The sequence below is a fragment of the Plodia interpunctella genome, chromosome 3, assembly GCF_027563975.2.
Source record: "Plodia interpunctella isolate USDA-ARS_2022_Savannah chromosome 3, ilPloInte3.2, whole genome shotgun sequence".
NCBI lineage: Eukaryota > Metazoa > Arthropoda > Insecta > Lepidoptera > Pyralidae > Plodia > Plodia interpunctella.
In genome coordinates, this window is record NC_071296.1 from 9,161,746 (window position 1) to 9,176,501 (window position 14,756).

Sequence of the window (14,756 nt, forward strand, 5' to 3'; positions counted from 1 at the left end):
CAAAAACGGTTAAATCAGAACATCGTAAGAAATATATGCAATATACCCAGTGTTCAGAATTCTAATTTGCTATCGTTGTTTCAATTCGGTTGCCGTCACCGTTTGAGAACTTAATAAGTCTGTCTGTTACACAATAACCCGAGAACTGGCTCGTCGATTGTGCTGAGATTCCATTCAGACAAGATAATAAACAACTAATAATACAATGATTGTAAATTAATTTGTGGATTACAGATGTGAATATATATCCAAGCAAAAGGCATTTATATTTATATAATTCTTTTTGCCGGTAATTAAAATTAGTCCCCGCCCCATATTGCCCAGTAATTTATTTAAACACTTAATTAGTGCATAGTTTTATTAGGATCAGATAAAACTCTGTTCTATAATGATAACAAATTATAATCAATCTGTTGAAGTCGAAGGCCAATACATTTGAAAAACTTTCTTTAAAAAAAACAGAAGGTTTCCAAAAGCAAGACATTTCTTGTTCATTATGAGGTGAATAAAATGGTCAAAAATACTTACATCACAGATATTTTTGCAACAAACGTAAAATGCTAATACGAAACATTTTGTGACAAAATAAACGGTATTAAAATATCACAATGCACGAGAGCGTCCACAAACTAATGGGAATGGAACCGAGTCCGGCGGTGTTGTGACGAAAAATAAAAATTAAAACAGTCCCTTACAGAGGTAATGAGTTTTTAAAACGAGCGTGTGTATAACCGTTCTCATTATGTCACCGGCGAGTTTTATTATTTTTAACTTTTCATGTTCTCTTGAAACGAAATAAATTCCACATATTTCTTCGAATGTGACGTAATAATTTGTACTATAATTATTTTTGTAATTACGTACACGTTTTGACTTATATACTTGATGATGATGTCATTGTTATTGCTATTTTTATATTTTTCCCAATTCTATAACATATAAAAGTCCATTCATACAAAAAAATACGAAATTCAAAGAATCTCTACATTTATAAGTACTTACTAAAATAATAAACTTAATAGGTACTTATCCATTTTATCAATTTAGTGACACTAAACTATAACCTAATAGACTTGCTCTAGCCTCCCCGTGTTGATTAAACCAATATTTCGAGCTAAAATTAATATCTTGCATCCATCAACGACGACCTCGATGGCGCAGTGGTAAAGTACTTGCCCCTGAACCGAGAGGTCCCGAGTTCGATCCCCGATCGGGTCATGATGGAAAATGATCTTTTTCTGATTAGACCGGATCTTGGATGTTTATCTACGTATATACGGATTTGTTATAAAATATGGTATCATTGAGGTGATTTGTCCTGATTTGTATTGATTTGTGATCATAAAAAATAATAATAAAATAAATAAAATAATAAATCAACGATACCCAGCGCTGCCAGCGAGCGAAGAGATTTAATATAAGACTATATATTTTGTAATTATAGCTATCGAGTGTTCTCAATCACAAAATTTTTGATAAGAAATTAAGATTCTTATTTTAAAGTTTTTTTTGTACACTCATGTTGTAAAATGTATTGTCTTAATATCAAGTCAAAGGTAATTAGATAGCCAAATAATTTACTATCTATAACGTAGCTTTAAAAACATTTTTACTGATTATTATCAAATTACTGATGAAATCATCAACAAATATCTTGTGTATTTTTCGTAATAACTATATTCCCCATTGTAAGCCCTAAGAAAGATATATTTTTTTACATAACCTATATTTAAGCACAAGTCTATATCTATAACTATACGAATGAAAAATTAAAATTAAAAGCTCAGTTTGTTTTAAAAAGTAATCAATCAATTTCTTGACCTAACTTCCACCAGTTTGAAGTTTAAACCCTTAGAAAATTGTCCACCGTGGCGAGTGCGTCAATCAATGCGTTAAATTGCCGAGAATCTCGATCGACGAGAATATCCATTTTATACTCGGCTGGCCCCGGCCGGTCTCGAAGTGGTTTATGCCTACCACATTTATAATAAAAAGTTTGAAGACGAAGTCATTCGAACGCAAGATAGAACAGGATCGTAGAAAACTATAACACCACATTTAACAAGTTTATTTTTTAGACAAATTATAAAACCCCTGTTAAAAAATAATTAAAAAACAAATTAAAAAATATTCATTTCGCTACAACTTTTGAACGGCTGAACCGATTTTCATGAAACATGGCTAAGAACACTCGGGATAAAAATATCTATGACACAAAAAAAACTAAACGAAAATCGGTTCATCCATTTGGAAGCTACGATGCCACAGACAGATAAACAGACACACGTTAAACTTATAACACGAGGGGTGTTATAAGTTTAACGTGTGTCAGTTTTTGCGTCGGAGTAAAAAAAAATCCAAATCTGAATAGTTTAATGGATAAAACATTAACAAATAAAGTAATCATGGTTTTCAAGTGTGATATATATATGTTACAGCTAAACCCCGAAGTGCGTTTACATTTAGCCGGCTAGACCTACGTCTATAAGCTAGCCTTCCACTAAACACTTCTGGGCTTAGCCGTAACATATACGTACACTTATGAAAGAGGTAATCTATAGAATGTAACCCGCTTATTTGGCTTTCACAAAAACTAATTCCAATTTTCACAATTGTTTTGGAATGTTCACTAAATCCCAAGCATAATTTCATAGAATTTCAAGTGGGCCCTCAGACCACACGCACATAATTAACATTAGTGTCAGGTTATTTAAGCATTCTAAAAGAATATTCTTGACCAAATTTATCCGTATTATTTTTTATTACTAATCGACAGACAGTTTTCGGAAACGATTTCTCTTTTTCATCTTTTCGTTTTCCGATGTGTCTGATGTGGATGTATATCTAAAGTTAACTTTTTTTAAATGTATTTATATATTTTTATACAAATGTAACAGACATTATATGCGTCAAATGACCGCATAAAAGAGATAACTGCAAACAGAATAGACCCAAAATGACATCGTGTTTACACAGTATTGTTTGTTCGCCTCGAGTGATGAGGTTTGATATGCCTTTTGTCGATTTCGCACAGATATAATATCTATTCTGAAATTGACAGATACCCGCAACCTACTTTCTAAATCAAGAGAATTGATTGTATCATAATTTGAAATTTTGGTACTTGTCATTTTTATTTATCGATTTGCTGTATTCTAAATCTAAGTAAACAATCGCAAACAACGAATTTCAAAGTATAATCTAATCTGTTAAGGCTATATTGTATAAAATGATAATAAGGCACACACGGTGCGGCATCATAGTATTTTCCGTGCGATCTGGCGACGTGTGTATAGTCTCATTCTCTACACATATGACATAAATATGTTTATATACTTCACCATACGCGTACATAGTTATGTAAGAAGATGGAGGAGACTTAGGTCCGAAGATGAAGCAGGTGCTTCAATGATAATGATTTTTGTAAACGTACATAACTAAGTGTGGAATTAAATTTACTATTTATTCTGAAATGCTTCAAAACTCAAAATAGTAAAACAAAAAATGTATTATTTTCCACACACTTCTACAAAATAACTTCTAAATTCCAATAGTGGTCTAAACGTTTGCTTAATGATCTGGAAGTGATAGAAAGAAGTTTTGTGTTTGTAAGTTATGTTAAATCCGTGGAGCCCGATCGCCTTCCCGTATTCATTTTAGATACCACTATATAGAACCTAAAGATGACCGTATGGAGCCGGCATAAAGTCAATTCTTATTTTACATACTTACTCCTATACCATTATATCCTACTTGTTGATTAAACATTGAGTTTATTAAATAACAAAAATCAACATATGAATTGGATGGCTCTATAAGCAATAAAATTAATGGACGTAATTTAATTAAAACTAACATGAAAAGTAGACATTACATAATACGATCGAGTGACCCGTATTTTAATATACAACTAAAAAAGCATAGTGAAAAATATCGACCGAGGACGGAAAATAATGCTTCAGAAAATATTAAAAGTTTTCAGTGATTAATTATTTCACAATATTTTTATAAGACACGTGCTATGAAAGAATCAAATTCCATGTTTGAACTTATAACTGAAAGTACATAATTGAAGTCGAACAAAAGCCGGCCTGAAATAATATCCATTATTATCTTGGTAATAATATATTACTGGTCGAAATAAATGTAAACCACGCTTCATACAAACGTCATTTAAACAGACGTTACGTCAATATTTAATGACAGCAATGAATATATATATATAAGAGGTATTTATAATGCAAACTAGCAGAAAATAGGATTCTATTTTTTTAAATACGAACTACTGCAAATGTGAATATGTAATGGACGATGTTGTAATATGTAAATTAATAAATTGTATTTTTTTATTATCGTCCTAGGCAAGTGTCGCATGTATCCCTTGAAAGAAAAGTACGATTATTCGTATGTTTACGACCCTCGCCTAACGTCTCTGGTCTCAACATACATTGGAATCTGTGACTTTCATTTCTCGGTGAACAATGTCCTAAATATGTTCGCTCGATACGATGCCACATAAACTAAATATACTTGCTCTATTTCACGCTTTAAATTATACAGTTGTAACAGTATGTATGTTTATCAAAGGCTTTAGCAGAAAGCCTGTAAGATCCGGTCAAGTCGCTTTATGTTGAGACAAAAAGATTTATCTGCTGTCCTGCTTTGTGCGCGGGTCGAGGTTGTTTCTTGCTGTTACCATGTCATTGTTTCATACTGTTGATGCTTTTTACACAATATAGGGCAATGTACCTGATTTTCTGTAACCGATTTTAAAAATCTGTAGGTACCTATGTGAATTAGAGAAGCACTAAATATTATTGTTATGCACGCAGTAGTTATAATAGTTTTTAGTGTGTTAGAAAAATGCGTGTTGATGCATTTAATACAAACAAACACTAAAAACTATTATAATGTTATTTATACACACAACTATATTTGTATGCAATAAAGCCAATTTTATTCGAAACAAGCTAAATATATTTCACAAGAAGTATTCATAATGCAGACTGGCAGAAAATATGATTCTATTTTTAAAAAATACGAACTACTGCAAATTTTGATATTTGATGGACGTTGTTGTAATATGCATTAGAAATTGTATTTTTAAAGCATTATGTATCACATCTTTTAATATAGGTAGAATTAGATTAAAGTAAATTATATATTTTCTAGGGCTAGTTTGAACCCAGCACGTCCAGATCACACGAAAGTTTTGATCAATAAACGGAGATTACAGATTAATTACGGCTTAGATTGGAAATCTACGGAAAAATTGTGGGTTTTTCTTAATCACGCTGAATAGACCTCATTGGCCTGTTATTAATAGATTCCGCAGGTTCCAATTCCTTCTCACAGATAATTTTAATTAGTCATTGTAACATGATTTATATCATTTTCATATGGAATACTAAATCTTCATCTAATCAGTTTCAGTCATAATCCAAAGGGTTTAACAGGGATCTGATAATAAATAGTCCTCTAATGATATTGATGGCCGGTTAGTGAGTTGGCGAAATGCCATAATTATGATTGGTAGTCATCGAACTTGATATATTTATTTAGACCGCAGAAATGTTTTTCTTGGTGTATGATTACACGTGAGATGCTTAAATATTCACGTATTACTTGTTAGTAGATATTTTTCTTTGTTGTCCAAGCAAAAACATTAAAAATATTAGCATTCAATTTTTTCACATATTTTTTTTTTTTTTGAAAAATCATGGATATACCAATGGTAATTTTCTATACTCTTAGCAATTTTCTATCCGTGTGTAAAATGCGTATTGTTTATTTTCCCGGAACACTTGTCACAAATTCTGTATAATCCAAATATGTATGATGCTTCAGTTCAATGTCGGCTATTTTGTTGAATGAACGGCTTAACTATTCACAGGAAAATGGAGTTTAAACTATCGACGGCAAATAGTCAGATTTTATTTCTAAAAAAGCTTACCATTGTTCGCTCTGATTGGCTGAATTAAAAAATGGCGAGGTTCTCTTTGTTTAAAAACAAAAAAAAAACGTTCCAAATTAAAGATGTTCCTCAGTTTTAATTAACGGGGCGTTTATCCGATCATTTGAATAATAAAATTTGAGTATTTTAATTTAACTTGGCAACTTTCGGGGTGTGCGAATATCTTTGATTACTTTCCTGAGATAAAGGTGTTTTGGCAAAAAGGTCACATCTTCAAAGGTGCATTTACAGTGAAACGTAACTTTTTAACTATATATTGTGTAAGTTTACGAGTTATAAAACTATGAAATCTATGTTAAACCTTTTGAGGCCTTAAAAATGATTAAATTTATTAAAACAAGTAATATTTAAGGTAAATGGCAATATTTCAAATTTCATAAAGGCATGAAATGAAAGACAATAAACAAACAATGCTAAAGTACTGCACAACATAAGTACATCACTAAGTACTAGTTCACTAAGTTCTGGCGCACTAAGTACCTGCCTACGTCGTCGCAAACATCTCGTCAAAAAGTGCAAACACGGTGATTCGTCTCGGGTCAACACTTCAGACGCCTACAGCTGTTCAGTATGCAAATAAGGTAAAGGTGCATAAAATGAAACAGAAAATGCTATAGTTTCTATATTTCACTACTGTTACAGTTGGTTGGTTTAATTTTTCATAGTTTTTACAACACTATTTGGCAACAAATGTTAGTGGTAAAAACTATGCATCAAAAGCTTGGAAATTTTGTTGACAGTGTATTTTTAAGAAAAAACTTTTTTTTTTTCATTTTTGTTTGCCTCCGATTATATTTTTGTTAATGTAAAATAACCTTTATTTTTGATGTATCAGATTTACCTATATTTATATATATTCATTTCACTGATCCAAGAAACTAGTGGCAAAGATCCAAAAATAAAACAACTCCAGAAAGTTCTCTTTGTGCCATAATTCCAACTAAGTAACTAGATCGAACAACAGGGCCGAAAATACTTCACTACTTCACTATTATGTCACCAAGAAGTTTAATCCTTAACTGAAAGACATTATCTGTGGAGCTATTATCTACTAACAACTAATCCACACAGAGACAGTCCTATCGGCGCCGACAGATGGTCTTAGATCATTTTATTTAATTGACAACCCTACAAAGCCGTAATTGGCTTGTTACATCTAAAAGTTTTGTGACAATAGCAAAGGGACAAGAAAATTGGTCCGTAAGTTCATTGATTTTAAACCTTTTGTACAAATTATTTTGTATATTATAAAAAATATAAAAACACACGACTGCAATTAGTCGTAAGATGTTTATTTCGTTGAGTTTCTATTTTAAATGAAAATCCTTACATATTATAAAAAGAAGTCCCTCTATCGTGTTTGTCTGTATGAACGCTATAAACTGAACTAGGATAGATTTTTGTACAGTTTTTTCAATAGATAGTGATTCCTGACCCATTATAACTATTCATCTGAATCGGGCGTTTTTATTAGAGCGAAGCCCTGTCAAGAAACTTAACACTTATTTTTCGTATAAAAATAACTGTTCTATTTGTAAAAAAATAAAATGTGTGTATAGACAATGCCATCCAATAAAAATATATCGATGTATCGAATAGTATCGATATAGTATTATGATTGTAATCGACAAACAAACCAACTCCAGTTTGATACCATTACTGAAACGGTCTACAATTTGTACACTTTACTGCAAATTGAAAAAAACTATCAGCGAACAAATTTTGAAATTTTGTTTTTCATGAGTAAAATTGGCTTGTTTTGAGCACAATATATACAATTTATATTTATTACTAGTGGCCCGTCCCGGCCTAATTAATTTTACACCTAAACCTTCATCTTGAACCACTTTATCTATTTAAAAAATCCTCATTATTTATTACACTTTGATAAGAACTATACTTAAAAATAGTATTGATGGGCTACATTAGGTATATATAAAAGCAGACAAAAACTTTTTGATTTATATGGCCAAAAACAATATAGGTTCGATACTAATTTCGTAGAATATGTTAGGAGTTATTCAAAAATTTTCAAAAAGTATGTGGGCAAGGCAAATCTAATTATATTAAAAATAAAATTAATAAGTCATCTAACAAAATGAAAGAGACCTGGAATGTTATTAATAAAGAAATTGGTTAAAAAGTAGTTAAGGAAAGCATTCCAGAAATTAATTATAATAATAAAAAAACGACTTCGAAAAAAGAAATAGCTGATTTATTTGAAAATTATTTTACTAACATACCTCTAGAACTCACTTCTAATATAAATTCAAGTCCTAGTAATGCTGTATCTCTACTTAAAACTAATGTCACTGCATGTAGATCTAAATTTAAATTTTCACACATAGAACCTAGTGACATTATTAAAACTTTTAAACAGCTAAATCTTAAAAATTCTGAAGATCATTGGGTTATGTCTGTTAGTTTGGTTCAAAATATAATCAATGTCATAGCTGTAGACTTCGCTTTTATATTTAATCAATGTGTTGACCAAGGTACTTTTCCAGATTTAATGAAATATAGTAAATTAATTCCATTATTCAAAAAAGGTGAAAAATCTGAGCCTGGCAATTATAGACCAATTTCCATATTACCCGTATTAAGTAAACTCTTTGAAAAGATAATGCTCAATCAAATGCTACATCATTTTAAGACCCATAATCTTTTCCACGGCCATCAATATGGCTTCACAGCTGGAAAAAGTACAACTGACGTGGGAGTGGCTCTTGTTAGTCATATTTACAACGCGTGGGAGAACTCACAGGATGCCATCGGAGTATTTTGTGATCTTTCTAAAGCAAATGCTTTAGAAAGATCACAAAATACTCCGATGAAATGATTGTGTATATCATGAAACACTTTTGCGAAAGCTTGGTCAGTACGGTTTTGATTCTAAATCAATTGAGCTAATAGCTTCTTACTTAAAAGATAGGTTACAAACTGTTGATATTAATAACGTTAAATCAAATGGTTGCAATGTAAAAATTGGCGTACCACAAGGCTCAATTCTTGGACCCTTTTTCTTCTTAGTTTACGTCAATGATCTGCCATACATGGTATAAAAGCAGGCTGACATCGTGCTGTTTGCTGATGACACGTCATTAATCTTTAAAGTAGACCGCCATAGCGAAGATGTTGATGATGTAAATCGTATTTTGTCTACCATTTCGAATTGGTTTTCTGCTAATAACTTATTGCTGAATGCAAATAAAACCCAATGTATTAAATTTACACTTCCCAATGTTAGGCAGGCTCACGTCGACGTGACTCTGAATGGAGAAAGCTTAGACTTTGTACTAAACACCAAATTCCTAAATTTGGAATCAAGGATTCCAAATTGCAATGGGACGCTCATATTAATGGCCTATCTAAAATGCTTAGTTCCGCGGCATTCGCAGTTAGGAGAATCAGACAACTGACGGACGTGGCGACTGCTAGATTAGTTTACTTTAGTTATTTTCATAGCTTAATTTCCTATGGGATACTACTTTGGGGGAGTGCTAGCACCATTAACACTATTTTCATTTTACAAAAAAGAGCAATCCGTGCTATATATGGTTTGAGGAGAAGGGATTCCCTTAGAGATTTTTTAAAGATATTAATATTTTAACTTTACCCTCTCAATACATATTTGACAACATTATGCATGTCCGGAAAATGTAAACTTATTTAAAAAAAGTTGGTGATTACACTGATAGAGCCTTACGTAATAAAGATAAATTGTCTGTCCCCGGGCATCGGTTAGCCAAAGTTAGAATGTCTTTTGTTGGGAACTGTATCCGTTTTTATAATAAATTGCCTAAATGGATTCTTGATTTGCCGGACAAAAAATTTAGAAATTATATAAAAGAAGTACTTTGTAAAAAGACAAGACAATATTACAAATCTGATGATTATGTGAACGACAATAATGTCTGGCCCAAGCATGGTGCAGTATCCTCATAACATATGTAATTGATTTATGACATTATTACGTACGTTTTGTACATTTAGCTTTTTATTATATATTTTGTGAGACAATTTTTAATAATTTTATTGGAAATACAACTTTTATTTTATTTATTCATTCAAATTTTGATATTTGTAATAATGATGTAAATTCGTCCTGCTAATTTTTAATATATGTCTAAGACCTATATTTGTTAATTGACGTCCTTGGAGAAAAGGCTGCGGTGAAGTTTGTTGCGCCGCTTCTTCTTCACCTGCGCTTTGGAAGCCGGCAGTAGACTTAGTTTAAGTAATTTTTTTTGACGTCAATAAGTGATGTATAACATCCTAAATTGAATAAAGAATTTTGAATTTGAATTTGAATATAAACCAATGTTAATTAAATAATATCAATTATTTGTACTCCTAAAGACTTAATAGTAGTAATAGTTTAATCTCAAAAGAACTAGTGAGAATGATCTGCGTGGCAAATTCGTTTAATTCTAATCTGATTACTTTCAGGTTAGTAATAGAATTCCACTGAATTTGTATAATTCTGTAAAAGTTGCATAGGCCTGCAGGTCTTAAAAAACCAAGTACAGGAATATAATCAGCGTGATATCTGCAGAAAAGCAGTGAATTATTCAAAACCAACGCGAAGAACGAAACAGTGCCATTTTACGAGCTCATGTCCGAAGCAAACGTCACGGGACGTGAAAAATCATCTGGTTTATACTGCGGCCACTGACTTGTAGTGTGAAATGCTGGACAGATAAAAAAAATGCGTGTAGTACTGCCATAATGGAATAGAATCCATATGCTCCCTTTGATGTCGAGGCTACTAAGGGACACATATCTACCTAGACTAATAGCTACCTAGCTATTAGGCAAAAATAACATAAAGATAGTCAACGTCAGGCAGACCGGTCATAAAATCTAGCCATAACTTCAAAATTTTGATGTTTATTTTTTACGCGGGATACCGGCGCTACAGCCATGAATGCAATAGGGAATACGCGAAAGTGGAAGAGAACTGGACAGATAAAAGAATAGAATATTTAACTCGAAAAAATATAGACACAGACACAATATATCTATCCAGTCATTACGTGAATAGAAATCTTCGGTCACACAATATTTGTCACGAACTCCGGTATTATTTGTATCTAAACTCACCTTTTTATATTTCATGGACGAAGTAAACATTTTACGGTGCAAACTCCCGGTTTATTTAGGATTTTATTAAAAGTTTAAGAAATCCTTCTTGAAATGACGGAACGCTTTCATATGATTGTGGACTGCAATAAGACTTATTAATTGACCGAGCGAGCGATGCGAGCGAGCTCTACAAATCAACTTAGGGCAAAAATATTTTTTTTATATATATGTATGTAAGTATGTATGTTTGTAACACGATAACTTTCGAACCGTTGGTCTGATTTTGATGAAATTTAAAAGGTATGTATGTAAGGATCTGTCAATAGAATTTTTAAGTTCGTGGGGCACCAAAATCGTTTAAGTCAAAAACGACTGTTTTTGAATTATTCACAATTTTGTAAAAATGTATTGGGTTCGCGAGGTCTAACTTTGCGGCGAACGACTAGTGATAAAAATTTATTTTTGGAAAACTTTGTTGTGCTAATCAATATAATGCGCAGATTTATCTTATCTTCTTTTTCATCCCCTTTCCCATTACACTTTATGTATTAGGTTTAGTTACTTAATTTATTAATGTTTCAAACTAAAATAAATAATTCTAAAATTTTAATCAAATCATGACAATCGAAAGCTGACGGAGATCTACAATTCGTAGACGAGTGCTACGACGCGTAGTCGACTACGATAAATCGTAGCACTTTGTCAGTCGGTTCTCTTGCATTATTGACTATCACAGTCAAGTTACCTTGCAGGGAACTCTATGCAACGGTAATAAGGGCGAATTTGTAATGATATTGGGTGCGAAGAATAAATTCATTTATTATAATAGAACTCTTGAGATAAATTATTAGTGCATGCCTGGTTCTATTCTTTGTATTTATAAGTAGATACATGTCACAAATTTAAATAGTAGTAATTTATCATTATAGATTCTGTGGCACTTCCAAACTTAGACGATATACGTATGAACTTTATATATTTTAAAATGATAATTAAAATATAATCAATCATATTTGAGATACTTTTTGTCATAAAATTTATTAAATGTTAAAGAATTACAAATAAAAGCAATGTGTGATTTGTATTACAATTACGTTATTATAATATTTTATAGAAATACTAGAGACCCTCCCCGGCATCGCTCGAGTAAAACCTTAATAAAAAAGTAGCCTATGTTAAAGCCTACTCTTTGAAGCTTTCGTTTATCTCTGTGCAAAATTACATTACAATCAGCCGAGAAGTTTTTCGAGTTTATTAATTATTACAAATTACAAATAAAAATACAAATCTTTATAATATTAGTATGGATTAATGAAAATTTTTGGTAAGACAAAATGAAATTCAGACGTAAAATTACTGTATCTCATTATAGTATTTTAATAGAGAAATCAGCCACAATATACGATTAAGCGTTCATTTAGAATTCCAAGTATTTGACTCAATGTATCATTAATGGCCGTTAACTCACAATTGGTGTCGCTTTTTATCTTTCTGATAAGTTTGTTATCTCTAACATCTATAATCGTCATTTGCATAGAGTAGTGCATTCGCTAGATCATCCTGAAATATATTATGGATTTAAGGCTATTTATTACTACCTGCAACTACTGCCACACAATTAATTTCTTTTGTTTCTTTTTAATTTTTGCTAAGAAATAAAAACAAATTAATAAAAATGGCCAGTGAGCGAGGAGTAATCGCCTTAAACCCTTTTAGCTTCTAAGCAACATTCACTATTTTTTGTAGCTATTGCTTTACAAGTCAAATCCGATTCTATCAATCGTGTTTTATATCTATTTTTTATCAGCACTCGATCAATCACAATCATAACTGGTTTTGTGTACTTTTGAACATGTACTTTGCGTACTGTTATTTTTTTCTAGTAACATGACAAAACATGTTACTAGAATAAAATTATGAAAATAAACAATACTGGAAGTCTATTGGTATGATAGTTACAAACACTCTTTAAGTTTCCTTCTATATTTCTTCTCAGCAATGGTTAATTGTCTGTCGCTTTCAAAAATTTGCCAAATATATACAAATAGCATTTGCTCAAGGCTTCGTCCGCGTGAATTTCCCATTGAAATAGTTATTTTTCCGGGACAAGTCCTATAATGGGGCCTGGTGTCTTGTATGACAGGCTGTTTCAGCCTATTTCAAGCCAGTCTTCACAAAATAATTAGCAAAAATAAGAGTCATGTAAAATGCATGTATATGAGAAACTGTATTTTTTTTTATGAAGAAATAAATTAATCTTTTACTTTTTCTTTTTTTATATACCCTATGTCCTTCTCCATATTTCAAACTACATGTATGCAGTTACTAATAAATTCAAAACTAATTTCAAGAAGATTGGTCGTGTAAATAAGGTGTGAAGAAGTAACAAACAAATAAACTTACTTTCGCATTTATAGTCTTAGTTAGGATTTATACTATACAATAAAATGAATATGACACACTGACGACCACACCTATTTAATCTGTACGTCACCACTTCAGTTGGTAAGAGCGGAAAGATAAAATATATTAGCATGAAAGTTTTCATGTGAATAGAAAATATTTTTTTCGAACTTACCAATATACTGTTTCCATATAGCGTATCATATGACTCCGCTTTGGAAGACACGTTCCTCAACTTGCACGGCTTCTTCAGCGGCGGAGGAGGGTGATTCTTGTGTGACGGAGAAGCCTGCAGGTTCCCCACATGGTTCACTGATTTATTCTCCTTCTCTTTCTCCCTCAGCTTGTTGTGAGACAGATTGTTCTTCGTAAAGTTACCAATCTGCTCGAACATGTTCGTCAAGTGTTGAGACATCATTTTGATAGTCTTTTTTTTTCTTTTTTTAAGTGTATTCAGCCGAAACCAAACAGAAGGTGCATGTTGCTATACTATTGTCTGTTCATTTGGCACGCGCGGTCACCGAAACTTTCTGAAAGTGAAAATTCGTCTCTTTTAACTTTGTTGGAATTTAGGTTAATCAATTTGTATAATTGTAATTAGAAATTTATTTAGCAATCAATAGATCTGTCATGTATATATAAAATATCAATTTAAAAAAATACTAGTAGAGAAATTGATGATGAAATCAATTCATAAAAATCTATGGAAAAAATATAATAGTCCAGATCTCGTGGATGTTGTACGAGGCAACTAAAGAAAATATCCTTAACAGCTTATAGGCAGTATTCTCAAGGAGGGTGAGTTCAGACAGACGGCCGATTGTATGTTATTATTATATTATGTATGCTGCATTTTCAAAATTTCGTGGTTTATTTTTAACGGTGATACAAACAAGTGACGATGCGAATGAGGCATTTTATATTATTTGATATCTTATGATTTCCGTCACAGGTTTTTTGAATTCATTTTGAAAAATATAATGATATTTAATTGCTATGCATTATTATGACATTTTTCCTCATAGTGTGTATATAATCAGTAAATGAGACATTGCTTATTTGCGTGACTCATAACATAGTGCGAGTAACCGTAATCACTGAACAATTTTGGTGCAGGTGTGTTGATTAACAAAAAACATATATAGTTTAAATGGTTGATAAGTGGTGTGTAATAAAACATCTTTGAAAACGAATATGGAACTTCAGATAGAAACACTATTTACCGAAAGAACGTTTCGCCAAAAAAATATTTTAAGGATTATAATTTATTTGTGTCATAGTTGCTGGTATGTTG

At 31.6% G+C, this 14,756-nt stretch overlaps 1 protein-coding gene across 2 annotated transcripts in view; it reads right to left on the bottom strand.

Moving 5' to 3' along the window:
- LOC128683748 (nitric oxide synthase-like protein) overlaps positions 1 to 14,756 on the bottom strand; it is a 101,100-nt gene that overhangs the window by 68,065 nt on the left and 18,279 nt on the right. For both annotated transcript variants that reach the window (XM_053769664.1, XM_053769663.1), the window contains exon 2: positions 13,638 to 13,992. In XM_053769664.1, the coding sequence (XP_053625639.1) occupies positions 13,638 to 13,880 (243 nt within the window). In that variant the 5' untranslated portion in view covers positions 13,881 to 13,992. The remainder of the gene's footprint in view (positions 1 to 13,637; positions 13,993 to 14,756) is intronic.